The 25,495-nt window shown below is 32.4% G+C and overlaps 2 protein-coding genes across 3 annotated transcripts in view; one reads left to right on the top strand and one right to left on the bottom strand.

Moving 5' to 3' along the window:
• Positions 1 to 1,266, bottom strand: part of LOC123704297 (acetyl-CoA carboxylase) — a 101,975-nt gene extending 100,709 nt beyond the window's left edge. Inside the window, exon 1 of the mRNA XM_045652616.1 lies at positions 1,248 to 1,266. The gene's annotated coding sequence lies outside the window, so the exon portion shown is untranslated. The remainder of the gene's footprint in view (positions 1 to 1,247) is intronic.
• Positions 1,267 to 1,390: 124 nt separating this feature from the next.
• On the top strand, positions 1,391 to 20,988 carry LOC123704299 (glycogen [starch] synthase). Of its 2 annotated transcripts, XM_045652619.1 has the most exons (19): positions 1,391 to 1,613; positions 5,002 to 5,145; positions 7,260 to 7,337; positions 8,610 to 8,716; positions 9,365 to 9,556; positions 10,289 to 10,383; positions 10,858 to 10,960; positions 11,707 to 11,815; positions 12,590 to 12,743; positions 12,996 to 13,116; positions 13,599 to 13,765; positions 14,258 to 14,372; positions 14,817 to 14,894; positions 15,674 to 15,848; positions 16,911 to 17,040; positions 17,734 to 17,815; positions 18,648 to 18,780; positions 19,619 to 19,923; positions 20,773 to 20,887. In XM_045652619.1, the coding sequence occupies exons 2-18, from the start codon at positions 5,007 to 5,009 to the stop codon at positions 19,921 to 19,923; spliced, it is 2,283 nt and encodes a 760-aa protein (XP_045508575.1). In that variant the 5' UTR covers positions 1,391 to 1,613; positions 5,002 to 5,006; the 3' UTR covers positions 20,773 to 20,887. The 2 variants fall into 2 exon arrangements, with proteins under 2 accessions (XP_045508575.1, XP_045508576.1); XM_045652620.1 differs by lacking the exon at positions 19,619 to 19,923 and having other exon boundaries at positions 1,394 to 1,613; positions 20,773 to 20,988.
• The last annotated feature ends 4,507 nt before the right edge of the window (positions 20,989 to 25,495 follow it).

Below are 25,495 nucleotides of genomic sequence, written 5' to 3'. Positions count from 1 at the left end.
TCTATAATAATACGCAACGTGTGTTCGCGGTACTACTACAGAACAACGTCTATGGATAACTGAAAAATTGAGATTAATTTTTTTTCTACGTATTTTTCCAGGATAAAAAGTATCCTATTTTACGCCCAGGATAATAAGGTATAATTATACCAAGTTTCATCGAAATCGAACCGGTAGTTTTCACGTGATGTCTTCCCATACAGACAGACAGACAGACAGACAGACAAAAATTTTTTTAATCACATATTTGGGTTTGGTATCGATCCAGTAACACCCCCTGCTAGTTATTTTTTCAATATTTTCAATGTACAGAATTGACCCTTCTACAGATTTATTATATGTATAGATTATAGTTTTAGAATGGTGTTATATGCCCTAACAAGTCTGTTCCATCTTGAACAGTATTGATAAACGTGTGATGACATTAATATGATGATGTATATTTTAAATGGGTTATAATTATTGTGAGTGCCGAAAAACTTGTAGTTTTAGAAACATATTTTGAATTCGTTTTCGAGGTGCCTTATATTTAATAATACCGTATAAGTGTTGATTATTAATTAGATATTTATGTGAAATTAAAAATAAATAACTTTGATATATAAATACTGTGTTTTATTTATATAAAATTTTGACTTTTAAGAATGGTTTGAGACGGCTAGAAGACGGTAGTACAAAGATACTTTCATATTGTAAGAAATGCAAAATATATGTAATTTAATTATTTTCATTTTAGACAGTGATTATAAAATTATATTTGATTCTGGTTATTAAAAAAACAACCAACAAACAACTTTTTAATAAAAAGTGTAGATTTTCAATCTAATAGAGGGCAACACTATCAATGAAATTGCCACAAAATAACCGCGTTTTTATGTCATTACTCATTAAAAAATAAAAGACCTTTATCTAATTTACATAACATAAATTTGAGTATCATTTTTCTTGAAATTTTTCTGTGGAGACTTGTAATAAACTTTTTTCCGAATGCCTAAATGGTATGCCGTCATTTCATATACCTACCTAGTACCTACATTGTAGATTTAGCGAAATTAAATTACTGCAATCAACTGTGCATTGTACTACATTATACAACAAAAATTATAATAAAGTGTAATCAGAGATTTATTATCGCCGAACTACATCAAAAGATGGAGATATTATTTAATCCATTTAATGCGTATAAAACGCATGAGAAACGTACGTATGAAAATTGTAAGCTTAACATTAATTGCTATTTGTCTTACCTTACGTTTGCACCGCCGTTGTAAACAAAACGTGTCGTTATCTACTTCACAATCATAATTTTATTTTTGTTCAATTAATTTTTGAATTATCTAAAATCTGTCAAATCTTGCGAGTGTTGCAACATTTTTACGTTGTTGTCACTTCAAGGTGACCTTCAAATTCGGCTAGTTTGACGTTTGTTAACTCGCGAAAATTCATTTTATTTGAATTTCCTACCCGCGTAGACATGCGATTTATTTAATTCATATCGCAATAAGTTCGGGGCAACTTGATCGACATATAGACCCCATTGTGCCACGTATTCAGTGAAGTTTTCAGTGATAAACCTGTTCTACGAGATTCTGGGCAATCGTCTTATTTAAAATGTAAGTAAACTTTACTAAGTATTCTTAGCTACGTCGCTTCATTCAGTGATCTATAAATAATTTTTATCTCTTTTAATCGTTGCCGTAGCGTGTAGATACTCGTTAATAAATGACGATGTTTATTTTACGAATTCATTGAATTGTACGCGTGTAAACTAAATTATAAATGCCGGCGAATGCGGCTTTGAACATAGGTACTTTCTCAATTTTCTAATAAATTACAATATGAATTCTAATAATGTTTCAAGTTTGGGATTTGTAATTAATTATTGGAATTAAAGTAATTTATATTCATGAATACTATTTAATAATTCATGAATATTCATCGTAAGAATTCTTTTAATACATAATTCGATAAAATATAAAATAACAAAATATTATGTCTACATGATGCTCTTAACTTCTTAAAATTTTATAATAGAAAGATAATTGAGCTTTCGATAAATACCTTTCGATAAATATTTATTATACAATATTAAAACATACCGACTATAAAAGAAAATATTATAGAAATGGAACATTCATTAGAACATTAATTAATTATTGAACTATATTTCTATACTTTTACATGAATGTAAATTTTATATTGTAGTAAATTGTAAAAAGAAATTGAAATAAGTTTAAATTTAAATTGAATAAATATTAAATATATTTGTTCAACAGAAACTTCTGTGTCTTATCTGCAACCATTTGTGTTTTTGTCACCTTCAAATACTACCTTTGGTTCTACAATCAAACGCAAACTAAACATTTCAAACAAAAAATTGATTGTTTATTCATCCATACTAATATTATAAATGCGAAAGTAACTGTCTGTCTGTCTGTTACTCAATCACGCCATAACTACTGAACCAATTTGCATGAAATTTAGTATAGAGATATTTTGATACCCGAGAAAGGACATAGGCTACTTTTTACCCCGGGAAATAGGATAGGTTTTATCCCGGAAATCCCACGGGAACGGGAACTATGCGGGTTTTTCTTTGACTTCGCGGGCGAAGCTGCGGGTGGAAAGCTAGTTATCAATACATATTTCTTCTGAAGAGTTTATTTATTTTATTTAACTATTGACACTTTATTGTGCTGGCATACAAATAAATTCTTAAAATTTAAACTTATATCTAGTCCAGCACAGAAGGTGGCCTTATCACTTAAGAGTGATCTCTTCCAGCCAACCTAAATATACCTTTAAATGTTTATTACAAAGCGGTAATTTCAGGAACTACTGGTCCGTTTTTCAAAATTCTTTTGGTATAAGATAGCCCATTTATCGAGGAAGGCTATAGGCAATATATCATCACGCTAAGACCAACAGGAGCTGAGCAATGCGGGTAAAACCGCAGAGCACAGCTACTATAATATGTACACAGGAGTAATGTTAAGTACATTGACATAACCATTTTTTATACAGATCTAATAAATGCCCTTCACAGACAATTAAAAACATATTTATAGAATAACTTGTCTTGTTGTGATGTTATTACATAATGAGATATTATATCTTATCTTTATATGGTCATTATAATATAATTTGCTGTCATTTGTGAAAAAATATCATCTTGTAGTTAAGAATGTGAATCATATTATGTTTTCTTTAATTTATAATATTAGTTAACTGCCTGTGATTTAACTCAGACAGTTAATTGAAAGTTTTAAGTCTCGGGATGAAACTGCTAAATTAAAATTGAAGAAATGCATGTTTTTTTTGTAAAACATTAGATAATTTATTTATGTAATTGTCTAAGTATATTGTTTTACCCTTAGGTGTTATCCATAGACAAAACAATTGTTTTCTAACGATGTTAATTATTCTTATATATTAAGACATAAAATCTATGTACATATTTGGATATGTAAATAGATTTTCAACGTTGGCGTTGAGAGAATTTTTGAAAACAGTTCTGTAATTCCTTAGATTAGCGCGTTCAAACAAACAAACTCATCAACTTTTTAATCATTATACCTAATTATATTTATTATAGATTATGTTATTATATTATCGAACACCAATTAAAAAATTGAGAGAAATCGAAAAACGAATATCAATATTAAATGTCTACAAATTACAATAATTCTTATCTAAATATCCATGTGGGAACATAAAAATGCGTCCATACTGATCACGTATTGTAGTACGAAAGTAGATAAGTAAATGATTAATTATTATGATTGATCACGCAAAGTCAGGGTCAGATAGCTAGGGGTGCGTGGCGCGTGGCCCCGAATGTAGAAGGCATGGTATGTCATTTACCGACTTTAAAAAGGGTGGTGCTGTGTTGCTGTTTTTGTATGAGTATCGATTTTGCCGCTAATTGTAGATCGGTTAAAATATTTATAGGGTTGCGTAAGTATATAAATATTAAATACGTGTTTAACTATAATTATTTTATTGTTTGTTGTCTTTTTTTTAATTTTAAATTGATGATCGCTCCCGGCTCCGCACGGGGAGTTATTTCTTTACTCAGTTCACAGAATACTTAATAGTAGCTAATACGAGATAATTCGATTCGGATGTGACTGTTTGATTTAATCGTGAGAGAAATAGTATCGCATTTCTTGCAGTTTATAAGTCGAAACGCCGGGACTCGACCTTTTTTTTTATAGTGGGGAAATCTTCCAAAGATACCCACGGCCCCCGAGGAAGGAGCCGTGGGTTATGTCGGATTCTTACCGACTAAAACCCCACTGTGTTCCGTCGAGCCGCTTTAATGATGGGGCCGCGGGTATTTGTTAGAATTCTTCCGCGACCCCGGGACTCGACCTACTTGTTCTCTATACTTACTATGTTTTCAGTGCATTCTTTAATCCCAAAATATCACAGACAAAGTAAAGTTGTCAATGTTGGATGATGCAAAACAAACTTACATAATTTATTTTTGCTAATTTACATAAATTGTTCAATGACTGACATTGGGTGCCCGCCAAATATATTTGCAGTTTCACGTTTAGTGACGTGGATAGGTACTGGGTACATTGTAGAAAGATGTCAGGAAACTAGTATATAGGGCATTCTCCAGTGAAATTAGGTTATTTCTTCCCCTTTAACTTACACCGTATGTTTTATGATTCACGATTCATTATATTATTATTAAGATCTATTGACCTTATAATGTAACAACTTCAAATTATTCTCATTCAAACAAACAATTTCGTCAATTATTATAAATAGGTATGTTTTTATTCGAATTGATTATTAGGTTTCCTCTATATACCTACAATTTTGAAGAGATTAATAGATTGGTTGTATCGATTCATTATTGTATTGACTTTCGAACTATGAATTTCATAAAACAACAGACAACCAAACTCTTCAATTCAGTTGCATAGTTAACTTATCTAATACCTTACTACCTATCTACCTAACTATTAACTCCATTTCATTTTTCAGCCAACATGTCCCGCGACCGCTCTTCCCGACGCTTTTACAGGTCGGATTCTACCCACGATCTTTTATCCTACATGGATAAGGGTCAGGCCGCTAATGATGAGAACAGGTGGACATTTGAAACAGCATGGGAGGCTGCTAATAAAGGTATACCTAGTATGCAAATATGTTATATGCATTGAGTTACTATGTACTACGTACTAGAGAGGACATCGTTACTATACTATTTGTAACACGAGTTAGAGTCAATCGTCTCAAAACATTTTTTTTTGTTACATTGGTTTGAATTTATAAGTATTAAGAGGTAGAATATCTACAAAGTGTATGACTCACTAGCCGCAACGCGCCGCCGCGCTTGTCGCACAAATTTTGTTCGTCGTGTCCTCTCTATACGTAGTAATAATACCTCAATAGTTATAAGAGTAAAGGAGAACACCCAAGCTCCATCCAAAATTACCCCAGTCCCGACGCAAAAGGAACTTATCTCAGTTTTTTGTATATTTTATGTAGAGTATTTTTTGATATGTGTTATGCCCGCAGGAAGTGGCCTTCCATTTGATATTGTCATTCAAAAATTAAAACACCTCCCTCTATATGTGTGCTAAATTTCATTGTAATCGGCTCAGTAGTATTGGCGTGAAAGAGTATAACAAACATACACAATACACATACATCTATCCTCACAAACTTTCGCATTTTATTGATTCGGAAGATTTGAAGAAAGTTTGATTGATTAGAAAACTGTTCTTTATACATATATCAACAACAGTCTTTATTATATTCAGTACTCATTAAACACATTCTCACCTAGGTATATTATGTGTTAACATTGGACCTACAACGGGTTAGTCCCGTTTGGTTCCAGCCCTGATCTAGTACAATGGGTCATTGTGGTTACTTACGTTACAATAGATCTTAATCTGGAGTGTAGGCTTATTGAATCACTTTGTATTTGAGATATCTAGATACGCCTTTTTTGTGGAAATAGTGTAAAGAGTAGACAGTCTTATGAATGTATGCTAAAATGTTTTTTGAGAATAAGAAACACCTATTATGTCTCGGGATTCGGACATAGAAAGTATGCTTTTATAAAATTATGGAAGGCGAACGGCAACATACGAGGGAGCACGTTTCTATAACGGATTGCCAAGCAAATTAAAAAGTGTAAACTCATTCATTGTATTCAAAAAACAATTAGCGAAACACATCCTGGAAGACCACACGCTTAAACTTTGAATGCAATGAATGAGTACCTAACCCAAACTTATGTTTATAGTATGTAACTTACTCTAAATTTTTAACTAACGAATGATATTTTTTATAAATACCTATGTTTAAAATTTAAGTTTCTCATGTAAGTGACTTAATGTCTTAATGGGAATAAATGTCTTTAAACCTTAAAATATCATATGAATGTACCAAAAGTAGAAAAAAAGACGTGTGGTACTGGGGGACTGCCGCGGTAAAGCTATTAGCATGCCTTCAAGCCACACCTCCGAGCCCATCGGAGTGGGGAGCGTGAGGTTTTTCGTTACGGAATTTCTCGATTCGGTCCCCGCGCTCAAGGCCCGCGATAGAAGCTATGCAATAGCTTAATAATAAGAAAAATATCCGCCAACCCGCACTTGGCCAGCGTGGTGGATTATGGCCTGTACCCTCATAGGAGGCCCGTGTCCCAGCAGTGGGAACGTATATGGGCTGATGATGATGATGATGATGAAGAAGAAATCTATAGTAGGTAACCTATCGAATTAACAAGCCAAACACAGCCAAGTATCAACAAAATACGTTCAGTGGTTTTCGCGTGAAAGAAGATTATTCATTAAAAACTTTCGCGTGTAAAATATTAGAAGGATAGATTAATTCATGTTATTTTTTTTAATAAATAAAGCAATCCCCTTGTTACAATTTTAACTCACTTATGATAATTTTCCTATAGACAAGTGATAACTGCGTTAAAAACAACCGACTTCAAACTTGCACTTGCAAAATTTACAAATACCTACAGACAAAAATGCTTATAAAATAAAACCTACTAGGCCTATCCGAATAAAATTTTTATGGGACCAATTCGACACCATCCCGCATCGAACAAAAAAAGAATCACGTAAATCGGTTCAGAAACCTCGGAGTAATCGGTGTACATACATAAAAAAAAAAAAAAAATATACCGGCCGAATTGATAACCTCCTCCTTTTTTTTGAAGTCGGTTAATAAAGTAGAAATATGTCAACATAATATGTACATTTTTCGTTTTTCAGTTGGTGGAATTTACACGGTCATACGATCGAAAGCTTATGTTTCTACTGAGGAAATGGGTGATAATTACTGTCTTTTGGGTACGTTTATTCATTCATAACTATTTATAGTTTTCCCATTGATTCAAATTGCCTTGACTGTGATCTTTTAATAAACATTTTGCACATAAAGTACATGAAAATACCATTAATTTTGTTTATAATAAACTAGCTGTGCTCCGCGGTTATACCCGCAGTGCTCCGCTCCTGTTGATCTTAGCGAGATGATACATAGCCTTAATCGATAAATGGGCTATCTAACACCGAAATAATTTTTCAAATCGGACTAGTAGTTAAATTACAAATGAGATTAGCGCGTTCAAATAAACAAACTCTTCTTTATAATATTATAATATTATTTATAGATACATAGTATAGATTACTAATCTTCTATACTCACTACTACTTTACGAATATTCTATACTCACATATAAATCTCTTAATCTATTATACCAAAGAATTTAAAATTTCTGCAAATCTTAATATATATAAATCTCGTGTCACAATGTTTGTCCTCAATGGACTCCTAAACCACTTAAGAGGCCTACACCACCGAAACTAGCGCCCCCCCAACATTTTATTTTTTTACTCCTAAACCAGATCAAATTTAAAAAATCTAGCTCGGTACTTTGCTAGTATATTACTTGTAGTATTTTTGGTATTACTTTTCACTATTCTAACTGTTCATTATTCTAGAGAACTTTTGATTACCGCCAAAAGTGGCCACTTTTGGCGGTAATCAAAAGTTCTCCTAATTTACCGAATGCAAAATAATGAAAAGTAATACCAAAAATACTACAAGTAATATACTAGCAAAGTACCGAGCTACATTTTTTAAATTTGATCTGGTTTAGGAGTAAAAAAATAAAATGTTGGGGGGGCGCTAGTTTCGGTGGTGTAGTCGCCTTAACCGATTATAATAAAATTCGCACACCATGTGCAGTTCGATCCAACTTGAGAGATAGGATAGTTTAAACATGTGGGTACCACGGGCGAAGCCGGGGCGAACCACTAGTCTTTATATATAAATCTCGTGTCACAATGTTTGTCCTCAATGGACTCCTAAACCACTTAACCGATTATAATAAAATTCGCACACCATGTGCAGTTCGATCCAACTTGAGAGATAGGATAGGTTTTATCCCGGAAATCCCACGGGAAAGGGAACTATGCGGGGTTTTCTCTGAAAACGCGGGCGAAGCCGCGGGCGGAAAGCTAGTTAGTTATTATTTAAAATGACTATATGCAGCTAATTATAAAAATATAATAATACCTTGGCAATATTTATCCATATACATATGTATATTATCTCAGGGCCATACAAAGAGTCATGTGCAAGGCAGGAGGTGGAGGAGGCAGATTTTCCCCAAAACTCTCCCCTTACTATAGCCGTTAATGCTATGAGGAGTCAGGGGTATAAGGTGTGTATTTAATTATTAAAATGTAATTCAAAAATAGTCTTGAAGAAATCTTTTTTAACCGACTTCAAAAAAAAGGAGGAGGTTATCAATTCGGCCGGTATATATTATATATATATATTTTTTTATGTATGTACACCGATTACTCCGAGGTTTCTGAACCGATTTACGTGATTCTTTTTTTGTTCGATGCGGGATGGTGTCGAATTGGTCCCATAAAAATTTTATTCGGATAGGCCCAGTAGTTTTTATTTTATGAGCATTTTTGTCTGTAGGTATTTGTAAATTTTGCAAGTGCAAGTTTGAAGTCGGTTGTTTTTAACGCAGTTATCACTTGTTTTGCAATATTGTTATGAAATATAATTGTCGAGATGAAATCCTAAAGAAGTTTATAAATGTGTAAGTTGAATTTTATGTCAGTGTTCACAATGTTCATAGCCACAAATAATTGTATTGCATATGCAACTTTACAGAAATACGTCGAATCACGCGTGGTAGGGATAAGAAAAAGATGGCGCGTAACGGAAAAATGTCACGCGTAACGAAAAAATGTTACACTAAATTTTTTTTCAACCCCGATAAAGAAGTTTCACTTCAGATATTTTTTGTGAATAAATAAATTTACATACAAATACAATCCCATCATTTCAGCTCCACACCGGCACTTGGCTAGTAGACGGCAACCCACAAATAATTCTCTTCGACATCGGTTCAGCCGCTTGGCAGCTCGATACATACAAACAAGAATTATGGGATACATGCTCCATTGGAATCCCACACTTGGACGTTGAGGCGAATGACGCGGTGATACTGGGCTTCATGGTCGCACAGTTTATCACCGAGGTGAGTTATACAGGGTGTAACCATTGAGATATACATATGGAGACGACACCGCCCACATCACTTATGTTCCGCTCAACATAAGCCATGGCTTATGGCTTAACTTCACGCTCATTTTTTATTTGTTTTAAAGTGAAACGCATCAAATATGCCTTCGTGTGTGTTACGATATTGCACAAATAATACAAATAATACGAAAAAGAGCAAAGGAATAACTTTCATCCGTAAGTACCTAACTAGATAATAATTTTTAAAACTTAGTTAGAGCAAAAAAATGGCGCACAGATTTTGTTCGTGGTGTCTCCTCCATACGTAGTAATATTATCTCAATGTGTGTAACAAACGCGAATTATGGGATACATGCTCCATGGAATCCCATACTTGGGTTGTGTTATACAGGGTGTTAATTGATATAGAATATATGAGTTGAGAATGTTCAATGTAGATTATTTCGTATAGTTTTAATGTTGATTTTCAGCACTAAATTATCAATCACTATTTCTTATGCTCATTTCAATACGAAAATCATAAAAAAAAAAATACATCAGCTGAATTTTTAGGTCGGTTAAAACACAGTTGACAGATATGGTTAAAAACTAGTTTTGGAAGAAAAAAAAATATCATGTTATTTGGTCGTTCAACATTTTTCTCTCTAAAAATATGATTGTATAAGTATGTATAAAATAAATTATTTACATATAATTAAATAAATATTTTTATATTATTATTTTACAGTTTCGCAAAGCAGCCGAGAACTACAGTGACACACCGCCGCGGGTGGTCGCACATTTCCACGAATGGCAGGCTGGCACTGGTTTAATTGTTTTGAGGTTAGACTTAACTACGATATTTAACTCGAACAAATAGATATATAAATAAAGTAGACTAATTTGGTATTAATTACTTAGTTATAACGTTATTTATTATCTTCTTGCATTGATCCAACTGCTTTAGGGGAAAAAAAAGTAAAACAAAATCTAAACTAGGAAAGAAAGGATGATTTTATTAGATTTACTATTTATTAAAATGATACTCTGAAGTGGTAATCTAATATTTAGAAATAACATAAACATACTATAGCAACATATTGTAATACTTTTTATTCAATTGACCTTAATATTTGTAGAAAAGTTTTTTAAAAAATATGTTTTTTTTCGGCAACAATTTTCAATTTACTAAAACTTCAGCCATTACAAAAAAACTATAGCCAATAAGTGCAATATAATTATCTCTTTCTCTCATATATCTTCTTCTCACATGAAAAAGTTGGAAGAGTACAAAAAATACGAATAAATTAATTCCAGAGTGCGACATGTAGATGTGGCAACTGTATTCACAACCCATGCTACTCTATTGGGAAGATATCTGTGTGCAGGCAACACTGATTTCTACAATAATTTGGATAAGGTAAGTTTTACGATATACATAGATATTTGCAGTTTAATAACTGCGTTAAAAACAACCGACTTGAAAGTTGCACTTGCAACATTTACATATACAGACAAAAATGCTCATAAAATAAAAACTACTGGGCCTATCCGAATAAAATTTTTATGGGACCAATTCGACACCACCCCGCATCGAACAAAAAAAGAATCACGTAAATCGGTTTAGAAACCTCGGAGTAATCGATGTACATACATAAAAAAAACATACCTGCCGAATTGATAACCTCCTCCTTTTTTTGAAGTCGGTTAAAAATTAATTGTTAATATTGAACTTGACTTTAAATTACACTATATTACACTTGAGTTATTGTTGATGAAAAATAAACCATTTATATACCTATATTATACAATAATATTTGTAAGAAACTATCTGGTAAAAATTTTTAACAACTGAATCATATTTGATAAAATTTGCATTTGATCTATTAAATAGATCAATATAAATTCATGTTAAATATTTTAACGAAGTTTCAAAGAAATTCGTCGTATGAGATTTTTAAGTTTAATCGTAACAATGAAAATTATTTTTTCTCTTTTTTATTAGAACATTCACTAAAAATTATAATTGCGTGTAATAATATGTATTACCAAATATAACTACAACATTTAAAAATTTCTCATCAATAAAACATTTGAATGCTATAAAATAAAAAATAACTATAACAATACAAACACACCATTAAATATATAGCCATCTCTTTCTAGTTCTCAGTGGACGAGGAAGCGGGAAAGAGACAGATATACCACCGCTATTGTATGGAACGGGCTGCTGCTCATATGACGCACACTTTTACTACCGTTTCGGATATTACAGGTAACATACCTGCGGTTAAGCGTGTGTTGGCCTTGATTTTTTTATACTAGTAAACATTAGTACTGAAGTTAAAAATATATATAAAGCTAAAGAGTTTATTTGTTTGAACGCGCTAATCTCAGGAACTACTGGACAGCTATTGCAAGTAAAACCGCAGGGCTAGTATATAAGATATATTGAAAATAGATATTTAGAAGTGAAATATACTGTAAAAATTTATCAAATTATCTCTTTGTAAAATTGGATTTAGTCACTTTCCAAGCACGAAGCGTAGTTTCTTATTTATATGATTAACCGTATGTTTTAAATTTACTCAATAAAATTGTAATGCTGCAAAGTCAAATAAACTTTTTTACTAAAGTAAGAGCAATTTTCTGGGAGTAAAATCAAACGGAGTTATATTAATTATAATATTAATTTATAATAACTAGCTCTAGTATATAGCGAATAACCAGCGTATTACAATATTATAAGAAATAAATAAAAATGTAAATTTTCTTTTCCATTTGAAGACACTTAATTTCAATTTGTAATGTTTTCCATTATCTATTTTCAAAATGAGTTTCTATTGCAAAAAAAAACGACGTGTGTCACTCGGGGACTGGGGCGGTTGCGCTATTGCATGCTATGCCTTCAAGCCACACCTCCGCCCGTCCCCGCGGGGAGCGTGAGGTTTTTTCGTTACGGAATTTCTCGATTCGGTCCCCGCGCTCAAGGCCCGTGATAGAAGCTTTGCAATAACTTAAAAAATATATTTATTTATGTATTTTACAGGATTCGAAGCTGAACACCTTTTACGCAGAAAGCCGGACTTCATTACACCAAACGGTTTGAACGTAAAGAAATTCTCGGCACTACACGAATTTCAGAATTTACACGCGTTAGCCAAGGAAAAGATAAACGAGTTCGCTAGAGGACATTTTTATGGGTAATAAAGTGTTATTAATTCAAAATCATATTCAAACTAGCTTCCGCCCACGACTTTGTACGTGCATCCCCGTTTTTCCCCGTTCCCGCAAGTATTTCGGGAAATCATTTCTTAGCGGATGCCTACGTCCTAACATCTACCTGCATGCCAAATTTCAGCCCGATACGTCCAGTGGTTTGGGCTGTGCATTGATAGATCACTATACAAGTCACCTTTGAGTTTTATATATACATATAATCTATTTATTTCCAGGCATTTCAACTTCGACCTCGACAAGACGCTATACTTCTTCATTGCGGGTAGATACGAATTTGGTAACAAAGGAGCGGATATATTCGTCGAAGCTTTGGCACGACTTAATCATTATTTGAAGGTAGTTATCAATATGAAAAATAATATTTTGTCGCATTGACGTTTTTATTATAAACTAGCTTTTCGCCTGCGTTTTCAAAGGAAAACCCGCATAGTTCCCGTTCCCGTGAAATTTCCGGGATAAAACCTATTCTGTGTGTTAATCCAAGTTGCCCTCTATATGTGTGCTAAAGTTCATTATAATCGCTTCAGTAGTTTAAGCGTGAAAACCATACATACATACAAACCTTTCCTTATAAATCAACAAACAACCTTACAAATCCTTTACAATATAAATCAAGACCATTAATAATTTTAATCTGTGAAATTTAACACAAATTAATGAAAATGTGTTTTTAAGTTGGTCTTTGCGTAAAGATAATAATTATTATATAGCCTATAGCCTTCCTCGATATCTCTCGGCTATCTCGTTCCTGAGATTAGCGCTTTCAAACAAACTCTTCATCTTTATAATGTTAATATAGATACAAATTTATATTCCAGTCGTCCGGTTCAGAAATGACGGTAGTTGCGTTTTTGATATTTCCCGCCAAAACGAACAACTTCAATGTAGAGAGTCTCCGAGGCCACGCGGTTACTAAAGCTCTAAGGGACACTATACAGGATGTTCAGCAAAAGATTGGACAAAGGATGTATGACATTTGTTTAAGGTAAGTTTATTAAATTTTTGACCCGCGATTTGGTCAAAAAGTATAACTTTTTGACCAAATCGCGGGTCAAAAATTTCAAATCAAGCTTTTACCCGCGATATGGTCAAAAAATATAAAAAATCAAGCTTTTACCCGCGATTTTTGCCCAAAAATATAAGAAATCTAGCTTTTACCCGTGTTTTTTGTCCAAAAATATAAGGAATCTAACTTTTACCCGCGATTTTGGCCAGTAGAATATAAGATATAGCTCCATGCAATTTTTATATTTTTTAAAAGATCCCTTTTTGCCCTTAAAATGACTACATTTTTTTGTTACTTTTGCACTGCGTCTCCTTGTCCACCAGGTTGTCTGGAAGAGATCGCTGTCTGAGCGATAAGACCGCCTGTTGTGATATTTTATTAATTTATGTTTTGTGTCCTTACTTGTACTTTTCTCTGTGTTGCACAATAAAGTATTTTTGTTTGTTTGTACATTTAAATAATATTTTACAGAGGCCACCTCCCGGACGCGTCAGATTTACTACACAAAGATGATACAGTTCGTCTGAAGCGTTGTATATACGCGCTACAAAGAGATGGCTTGCCACCAGTCACCACGCATAATGTTGTGAGTATTTGTTAATAGAATATAATAGAATAGAAAAAAACTTTATTGAAAATTTTTAATAATACAGTTAAAATTTGGGGAAATTAAAGCCTGTGGTAGTTTTGTCTCCTTCACTATTTAGTCTCTCCCATCAACTGTATGGGGAGTTGCGTCGCTACGTGCGCGCACTTTCTTACTAGCCCATAGAGTTGATGGGAGAGACTAAATAGTGAACGAGACAAAAGTTGCTCTTGCACGCTAGCTCTAAGAATTCATCTATTTGAAAAAAAACTGCGTCTGGAATTTTATAAGTATTTTTTACGAACTCAGCGTATGCAAAACTATATACTCCTTTGAGCTTAGTATACCAACAGTGTGACACCCTGTAGATAACTCAAAAACTACCGCAAATTGCTGAAATTTTGAACGGTACCATTTGAACTGGGAATTTATCCCTTTTTTCAGGTGGACGATTGGAGCGATCCAGTGTTGAATTCCATCCGTAGATGTCAACTGTTCAACACTGTCAATGACAAAGTTAAAGTAAGCAACATAATCTTATCTTATCTTATCTTATCTTATATCTTAATATATATAAATCTCGTGTCACAATGTTTGTCCTCAATGGACTCCTAAACCACTTATCCGATTATAATAACATTCGCACGCCATGTGCAGTTCGATCCAACTTGAGATATAGGATAGTTTAAATCTCAAATCGTTTTAGAGAAAGCGGGTGAAGCCGTGAGCGGTAAGCTAGTCTACTATATAAAAATAAGTCGGGTTTTCCTTCCTGACGCTATAACTCCAGAACGCACGAACCGATTTCCACGGTTTTGCATTCGTTGGAAAGGTCTCGGGCTCCGTGAGGTCTATAGCAAAGGTGTCTTTGGTGGCGAAACGGAGTTCGCCCAGTTTGCTACTTAATAGTAATCTTAAATCTAGTCAAAGTTCAAAAAGTTACATTTTTTTTTTGGTAAATTGAAAATATGTTTCAAGTTTATTTGTCGTTTTTACCTATTCTAATCAGGTAATAAAAACATAATATACATATGACGCGTTCGCTTGTTTGAAACAAATGGAAAGAAAATGTGTACGTGTACCTACTAGTGTACACACGTTAAAGAAGTGAAACTTATTTATGACCTTATTTTTCAAAAAATAATTTACTATATGCAACTTAACAGAAATACGTCGAATCACGCGTGGTAGGGATAAGAAAAAGATGGCGCGTAACGAAAAAATGTTGCACTACATTTTTTTCCAACCCAGATAAAGAAGTTTCTCGTCAATAATTTAATAAAAGTTCTTTTTTTTTTCAGGTAATATTCCATCCCGAGTTTCTAACATCCACGAATCCTCTATTCGGTTTGGATTACGAAGAATTCGTACGCGGCTGTCACTTGGGTGTATTTCCGTCGTACTACGAACCTTGGGGGTATACCCCGGCTGAGTGTACAGTTATGGGTATACCCAGTATTACTACTAATTTGTCAGGTAATAATATACTTAATAATAAATAGAATATACTTAAAAATAAAAAAGATTATACCTAAATGAATTTATACCCATGTATATATTCATACCCACTAATAAATGATTTTATACCCATTCTGATAAAAATACCTATAACTATACCAGTAATCATACCCATACTTACACATATACCTATATCAATACCAGTACCTATAAAGATACCCATAACCATTTCTGCATCGGTATCTATTACCGAACTAATAACGATACCTATACCCATACCTATAATCATACTGTTACCTATATCTATCTATATCTTGTTTGGTTGTCTCTTGGGTGTATTTCGGTCGTACTACGAACCTTGGGGGTATACCCCGGCTGAGTGTACTGTCATGGGTATACCCAGTATTACTACTAATTTGTCAGGTAATATAATATACCTAATAATAAATAAAATATGCCTAAAAATAATTGGTTATACCAATAACCATACTGATAAAAATATCCATAACTATACCAGTAACCATACCTATATTTATTTATTTATTTCATAATAACAAGTAATTAACACATATATCTATAAGTAAGTAATTTAGTAAACAAGTAAGTAATTTACACATATATCTATATCAATACCTGTAACTAGCTGTGCCCCGCGGTTTCACCCGCATTGCTTCGCTCCTGTTGGTCTAAGCGTGATGATATATAACCTATAGCCTTCCTCGATAAATCTGCTATCTAACACTGAAAGAATTTTTCAAATCGGACCAGTAATTCCTGAGATTAGCGCGTTCAAACAAACAAACACACATACTCTTCAGCTTTATAATATTAGTATAGATAAATCTGGTAATAATCTGAAATCTGATTTTGATGCGGTTTTTAATAGATAGAGTGATTCAAGAGGAAGGTTTTAGTATATAATTTATTAGGTTTTAGACAAAGCGGGCGAAGCCGCGGGCGAAAGGTAGTATCTATAATATAAACGGCTAAACATGTGATGACAACGACCAAAAATAAATACATCTACTCTATTTTTTAACAAAAATCGCATCAAAATAAACATACATACCCTGTTTCCAGGTTTCGGCTGCTTCATGCAAGACCACATAGCCGATCCGATGTCGTACGGCATATATGTAGTCGATAGAAGATATATTTCATTAGAGGGTTCCGTGCAACAATTGGCGCAGTATATGTTCGATTTTACTAAGTGAGTATCACAAAAAAACCCAAAAAAAATAATATTAAACACGAATAAACATCTTTAATAAGAAAAAAAGCGTGTGTCCCAAACACACGTGTCAGAAGTGAAACTTTGGCAAGATTCAAAGATACCAAAATCGCTTTGCTTCATGACGTGACGGTATTGCCATGACGCGACTTGAAATTTTACTCTCAACGCGCCTAAAGAAGTTTCACTACAAAAAGAAAAAACTGAACCGAATTATCTGAAATTTCATGTACAGATACATCATTCCCAGATTAACATATAAGATACTAGCTTACCGCCCGCGGCTTCGCCCGCTTTCTCTAAAACGATTTGAGATTTAAACTATCCTATCTCTCAAGTTGGATCGAACTGCACATGGTGTGCGAATTTTATTATAATCGGTTAAGTGGTTTAAACCATTGTGACACGAGATTTATATATTATACTAGCGGTCCGCCCCGGCTTCGCCCGTGGTACATGTTTACGTTTTCTCTACATAAGATCCATCCTCGTACTTCAAGAAATATAATAAAAAAAGAATTATCGAAATCGGTTCAGCCGTTCTCGAGTAATGCGCTTACCAACACATTTTGCGATTGATTTTTATATATAGATAGATTTTTTTATACCGATAAAATACAAGTAAAACCACGGGTTTTAATTAGTTATTTCATATATTAATTTCTCTTCCAGATTGACGCGAAGACAACGTATCATACAAAGAAATAGAACTGAGAGATTGAGCGATTTACTTGATTGGAGAAATTTGGGCATTGTAAGTTTTTAAATACTAGCTGTGCCCCGCGGTTTTACCCGCATTGCTCCGCTCCTGTTGGTCTTAGCGGGATGATATATAGCCAGCCTTCCTCGATAATTGACTTTCTTTCTTTGATCTAACACCGAAAGAATTTTTAAAATCGGACAAGTAGTTCCTGAGGTTAGCGCGTTCAAACAAACAAACTCTGCAGCTTTATAATATTAGCATAGATGATTTATTAAATCAAATTTTCTTAAAATTATCTTCCTGGTCGTGGGTTCGATTCCCACCCAGGACAAATATTTGTGTGATGAACATAGATCTTTGCTCTGTGTCTGGGTGTTAATTATCTATATAAGTTTTATTACATCGTCTCAAACTTTTTGGTCTGTGTAGCGCATGTCGCGTGACGCACGATACGTACGATAATTATCGTACAAACACGATAATTTTTAGTTAAATGTCTATAGTGTGAAAAAAAGTTTCACTTTTACCGTGGTTTCATAAAACCACACAACATTTTTACATAAGTGAAAAGTTTAATATGGGATCCTGAAATATTTATTTTATTTATTATTTATTAACCGACTTCAAAAAAAAGGAGGAGGTTATCAATTCGGCCGGTATGTTTTTTTTTATGTATGTACACCGATTAATCCGAGGTTTCTGAACCGATTTACGTGATTCTTTTTTTGTTCGATGCGGGATGGTGTCGAATTGGTCCCATAAAATTTTTATTCGGATAGGCCCAGTAGTTTTTATTTTATGAGCATTTTTGTCTGTATTTGTAAATGTTGCAAGTGCAAGTTTGAAGTCGGTTGTTTTTAACGCAGTTATCACTTGTTTTCAGTACTACCGTCAAGCAAGAGCCGAAGCATTGAAAATTGTATATCCAGACTATGTAGATCGTATGCACATGGAACTGGGCAAACGTTTCAACTATCCGCGACCGATCTCTGAGCCGCCGAGCCCTACACATTCCCGTGAGTAGCATTATTTTCGGTTTAACCGTTTTTGACATATTTTTTGTGATTTTTTTGAAAAATATTTAGGTTTTTTTTTTTTAATTTGTGGTCTTTTGACATGAATTGTTAGTGTTTTTTGTAATTGAGCAGTTATTTTGCATGTTTTGCGGCTCTTTGATTGATAGATGTATTATAATAAAGAATATCTCTGTCTTTTCTGTTTTAAACTAAATTGTGGTATCGTTTGGTACGATTTTCTAGTTATTCTTTTACAATCTCATTTGCATGTTCTAATAAAGTTTTGTTAAGTTTTAATTATATTTAAATTGAGTTTGTGTTTTTCGCATTAACTTAAAAATTAGGTAAAAATAAATAAATTAAAAATTAAATTAAATTAAATAAATTAAATTTAGGTACTGAACCTTGCATGTCTCTAACTAAATATTGATTTGTCACTGACCAACAGAAAGACAAAAAATCTAAAAAAAAATCTAATAATCATTGCCATATTGTTACACCCAGATTCTTTTTACACGCTTTATATTAGCTTCACCTGTATGTTTGTAACCGACTTCTTTGGGCGCGATTTTGACCCACTTTAAACGGCCAGATTTCGTTCAAACTTTGTAGATTTATTGAGGACCGATGACAATACACTAATTTGATAAAATTGTCTATTTTTTAGTTCAGTTTTCTATAAAAAGCGTGTTTTTTAGTTTTTTTAAACTATTATTATTTTAATCATAATATTCGTTCTCATAATATCATCCTTATACAGACGGTAGTTTATTATTCTGTAAATACAGAGTATTACATTTAATACATAGATATAATCAAACAAACACACATTACATAGTGCTATCACCACAACACGAATCATCATGGCTGACGGCCTCCTACCACAAGGAAATAGAACAACACAAAGAAACTAAAGACGAGGAAATCCAAACGAGTCTATCCGAAGAAATTGACGAGAAAACGAAAATACAGAAATCGCTAGAAATATTGGAATTAACGGATCTAGAGATTTCCAAAGATATAGAAGTTAGATTTGAGAAAGCGCTGGCGTGTGAAGACTTCTTGGAGCCGATCAATGCGGTGGTCGCGGAACATATAGACCAACTTATTGCAAAATTAAGTGACTGTGTGGAAAGAAAATAGGTTTGAAATGATAGATTTTGAATGGTTTTGTAGAATTTTGTAGATAATTCTAATGTCACTTGGTTGTTGTTGAAAACGTTTTGGTAGTATTTTGGACACAAAATTTTATAACCTGGACTTTGGTAAACAAAGGTTTTTGAAGATTTGATTGACGTAGAATAAACAACTAGACTCGCTTTTGCACTTATAAAGTGTCTGTAACAAAACTCTGCCTACTCATGAATAAGACAGAGTTTTCTAATGAACGACAAAATAGACTTTGAACAATAATGCCACGAAGTAAGGTTTTACTTTCAATGAATGTCATACAACTCCACTAAGATATTTCTTGACGACTTTTTAATACGTGATTGTGTGTATGGTTGTTTAAAAAAATAAACAATTATTGTCAACAGTAATTATTAGGTCTAGATAGTTTTAGGGCACTAAAATTGTGTGAGTTCAAAAGCACTGTTAACAGAATTTTATGCAAAGTATGTTTAGTTAATTTTGGAATTGTACATAAAATTATTTTATAAAGTTTTCGTGAGATTGTGAAATATAGAGAAACACAATTTTTCACCGTTTCATAATATCGCACATTATACAAGATTGTGTGAATTTGTAGTGTATACGGCACAGTTTGAAAAAGACACTAACACACTATTTAAAAATAGTTTAATAAGGTTTAATGTGAAAAAAAAGCAAAAAATCTAAAGACCGACTTCTCCAGTTGCTGATGACATATTTGACACTTTTTTGCGTATATTTTCTTCCTTATTCATTTTAACTAAAAATTAATTTGCAAAAACCGACCATAAATCTTATAAATAAATAATAACATATACTTAAATTTATTTTTATTTCTAGGAGCAACAACACCAGCCGCTTCCGTCCATGGCTCTGAAGATGAGGATGAAGTGGACGAGGAAAAGGAATTAGCTGAATTGAGGATTACAGATAATTAAATAAAAAAAAATGGCACACGTGTCAGAAGTGAAACTTCTTTGGCAATGTTCAAAGATACTAAAATCGTCGTCTTACTCCATGACGTCGGTATTGCCATGGCGCGACCTTGAAATTTTACTCTCAACGCGCCTAAAGAAGTTTCACTTTAAAAATATATTATATTTTATATGGTTTTAAAGGATATAATATATGATATAAGATCTATGGCATATTATATTGTTTCAGATAAACAACCATTATATTTATTATAAATATATTAATTTTGGTTTATATTTAAATTCAGATCTAAAAATATATTTACCGAAAAGTACTTTATCGGTTTCTTAAAGTTTGGTGACGTCATACAATGTATTTGTTCCTATATGAAAAGAAATGCTCCTTCCATTTTATTAATTAACTTTTTTTATATAACCTGTGCCAATAAAAAAATGTATGTGTGTACGTATACACGTAAGAAGTGAAACTTCTTTATGACCTTATTTTTCAAAAAATAATATATACGTCGAATCACGCGTGGTAGGGATAAGAAAAAGATGGCGCGTAACAGAAAAATGTCACGCGTAACGAAAAAATGTAACACTAAATTTTTTTCCAACCCCGATAAAGAAGTTTCACTTCAATAAAGCGTGTGAGAAAGACAACATGTGAACATTCACTAACGTGTAAGTGAGATAGCATGAGAATTTTAAAATCGTTTATTGTTGTGATAATGAAATAAAAGTAAAGAATACAAAAAATCACATTTGTTATTTTATAAAAAAACTAGCTTACCGCCCGCTGCTTCGCCCGCTTTCTCTAAAACTATTTGAAATTTAAACTATCCTATCTCTCAAGTTGGATCGAACTACACATGGTGTGCGAATTTTAATATAATCGGTTATGTGGTTTAGGAGTCCATTGAAGACAAACATTGTGACACGAGATTTGTATATATATTAAAAAAGTATGCTTTTTAATGGCAGCATAATATCATAAATAAATTAAATAATTTATAAATGAAAATAAACACTAAAAAGTGTTCTTATGGCAGCTTATCATAATTTATTTATAAAAATGAATGTAATATAATATATAAGAAAGTAATAAATATGTATATTATTTATACTATATGAAATCAAATAATCATAAAAATTCGACTTTTATGTACTGATGAATTTTAGCGTCTTTAAAAAATATAAAACAAGGCAAAAACTTACACAAGTTAAAAATAAACACTAATAAAAGAAATATCATTTATAAAAATAATGATGTTTCAGAGCTCTCTTTGGTAATATGAAAAATTTCTAAATTTGGTATTCAAAAATAAATACCATTATTATTTCAGAGGTTTTCATGATTTTATATAGCTTGCCTTCTTATTTATTTAGGCAACACTGTTACAAGTAGAATATTTATTTCGTTATAGATTTAGGGCTGATTTTTCAATCCTTGGTTAAAACTTATTCATCGAATAACGTATTAAACTACCATTTCAAAAATGTATTGTAATTGTCCGTATTTGACAGTTTACAGGTGACATTTTACGGATAAATTTTAACTAAGGATTGAAAAATCGGCCCCTAGTAATTTAAGTATAAACGAAGCAATATCCCTAATCCATTATATTTTTAAGATAATTATATTAAATTACATAAAATGATATGTACACAAGACGAACATTAATATTTAATACTTTCAAAAATATACAAAAAAAAAAATATTTTTATTATATTATTTACTATCTGTGCCGCGCGATTTCACCCGCGTGGCTCCGCTCCTGTTGGTCTTAGCGTGTTATTATATAACCTTTATTACTCGTGGATAATGTAGCTTTCGAATGGTGAAAGAATTTTAAAAATCGGTCCCGTAGTTTATGAGCCTATTCATTACAATCAAACAAACAAACAAAGTTTTCCTCTTTATAATATTATATTATTTATAAATCTATTGCCAAAACCCTCTTGCCTTTACAGAATATATTTTCAATATTTTTCGTGTGTAATAAAATTTTTATAAAAAAAATTATATATTTAAAAATTATTTAAAATCTCCAGTCCATTTTACAGTTCCTATTACAACCATTACCTCTTTAAAATACTCACAGAAAAGTATTAATTCTATTATATATTCCATTTTATATAACTAGCAGTCCGCCCCGGCTTCGCCCGTGGTACATATTTACGTTTTCTCTACATAAGAACCATCCTCGTACTTCAAGGAATATAATAAAAAAAGAATTAACGAAATCGGTTAAGCCGTTCTCAAGTTATGCGCTTACCAACACATTTTGGGATTCATTTTTCATTTCATTTCATTTATTTTCATTTCATTTCATTTCATTTCATTTTTATATTATAGATATTTAAATCTGAGATTCCTTTAAAAACAATTTATATACAAAAAAAAAATAGTTCATCGTACCACATTTTAGTGGCCATTTTTATATAAATTCGTTGTTATTATTTAATATGAAATATCTTTTATGTCTACTTACCCCTTTAGATAATATGCAGATGAAATTCTATATTAGTAAAACACATATTTTACGATACATAATATTTTCATATGAATTTTAATAGCTATTTTTAAGTTTAGGTTGTATTTAGTATTAATGCTAAGAAAATTGTCAAACTGCCATAATAAAATTGATAAAAAATGCCAAATAATATGTATTTATGTAAAAAGGTGTAAATAGGTTACCAAGACAACATTCGATCTTCAAACACGGCACACTAACGCACAAACGATTAGACGTCAAAGTGAGATGGCATGATTCAACTATCGTGAGCGAGAAAGAGACGAATAATGTGGCTAATTGGCCACAATTAATTGGCAAAATTATTGTCTGCACCGTTTTACTTATAATTGGTGGCAGCTATATTTACATTTGCATGTATTTCTTTTTGTGTTTGTGAGCAATAGTTATTAGCCAACATATTATTTTATCTTCCTAGGCAGGTTATTCAATTATGTTACTAGTTTTAAAGTATAATATTTTATGTTAGAATTATTTTTATAGAATATATTTTTATAAAGAGTAATATTAGGTTATGCTTTTAGAAATTATGTATTCGGTTTGATTTAAGTGCCATAAAATTGAATTTTTTATTTAGTAATTTAGCAAATAAATGTGTTCAAACTTAAATGTGTTTTTTTTTTTATTATTATCCTTATTTTTACCCTTCTACGTTCAATTATAAAACTCTTCATTATGAAAAGAAAGCGTTAGTTACAATATTTAGAACTCAAGAACGATGGCATTGATTTTAAGAGACTACAAGAGCTATCTGAACTTGAGTGACTCGCGCACACATTAACACGATCGACGACGGTCATCGGAGATCACGATTTTAGATTTTAGACAGATTTTAGTCCTCTTGACGGGTTTTGTTTTATTTCCCATACTTAATATTTACAAAATCTTCTATACATACATCTATACATATAATAAATCTGTAGAAGGGTCAATTCTGTACATCGAAAATATTGAAAAAATAAATAGCAGGGGGTGTTACTGGATCGATACCAAACCCAAATATGTGATTAAAAAAATTTTTGTCTGTCTGTCTGTCTGTATGTGAAGACATCACGTGAAAACTACCTAACTTGGTATAATTATACCTTATTATCCTGGGCGTAAAATAGGATACTTTTTATCCTAGAAAAATACGTAGAAAAAAAAAATAATCTTAATTTTTCAGTTATCCATAGACGTTGTTCTGTAGAACCGCGAACACACGTTGCGTATTATTATAAGCCTATCCGTATTTGGGTCCAATAGATATTTATAAGATGTAATTGTCAGATTTACTCAAAATGGAGAAATAAACCATCCACGCGAAGACCGACATCCGCGCGGACGGAGTCGCGGGCGGAAGCTAGTTACAAATAATTTATCAGTCTTAGGGGCTGGCGGTATTTCCTAAAGAAATATAATATGTTACACTTATGCACTGTGAATTACTATCATGAAAAAGTTAGTTATTTTTGTTTCTAAGAAATAAATATTAAAAAAGGGCATGTGTACAGAGCACACGTGTCAGAAGTGAAAATTCATTGGCAAGATTCAAAGATACCAAATGATACTCCATGACGAGACATTATTGCCATGACGTGAAATTTTACTCTCAACGCGCCTAAAGAAGTTTCACTTCAAAAACAATCTTTCAAAAATTAGGTAACTTTGTTCTTTTATATATTATTATATCTATGATATTATGTCGTATCTATACAACTACATATACAGGGTGTCCCACTATTGGTAAGTATACTTAGCACGAAGGGAATTGTAGTTTTGCATTCATTTATCACGTAAAAAATACTTAAACAACAAAATTACACAAAAAAATTTTGCTAAATTTTTCCTGAAAATCCATGTTTTTTTCTCTAGCTTCGCGCCGCCGGCATATACCGCTTCTCGAATGTGAGCATTTTGTCTATGAAAACATAATCTTAAACGATAGCTCACGTGCTGGTGGCAAAGTTGGGCGGGTTGCTTGTTATGGGTGTACACATAGAGTTATAAGAATTCAGAAGTTCCATTTGAAAAAAAAAATGCGTCTGGAATTTTATAAGCATTTTTTACGTTCTCAGCGTATGCAAAACTATAACCTCCTTTGAGCTTAGTATACCAACAGTGGGACAC

Source organism: Colias croceus, chromosome 29 (genome assembly GCF_905220415.1).
Source record: "Colias croceus chromosome 29, ilColCroc2.1".
In the NCBI taxonomy this organism is placed as follows: Eukaryota; Metazoa; Arthropoda; class Insecta; order Lepidoptera; family Pieridae; genus Colias; species Colias croceus.
This window is presented reverse-complemented; position numbering and strand designations above follow the sequence as displayed.

Coding starts and splice junctions, on each gene's coding strand:
- LOC123704299 (XM_045652619.1), top strand. CDS start 5,007: ATGTCCCGCGACCGCTCTTCCCGACGCTTTTACAGGTCGGATTCTACC. Junction 5,146..7,259: donor ATGGGAGGCTGCTAATAAAG/GTATACCTAGTA, acceptor TTCGTTTTTCAG/TTGGTGGAATTTACACGGTC. Junction 13,766..14,257: donor ATGTATGACATTTGTTTAAG/GTAAGTTTATTA, acceptor AATATTTTACAG/AGGCCACCTCCCGGACGCGT.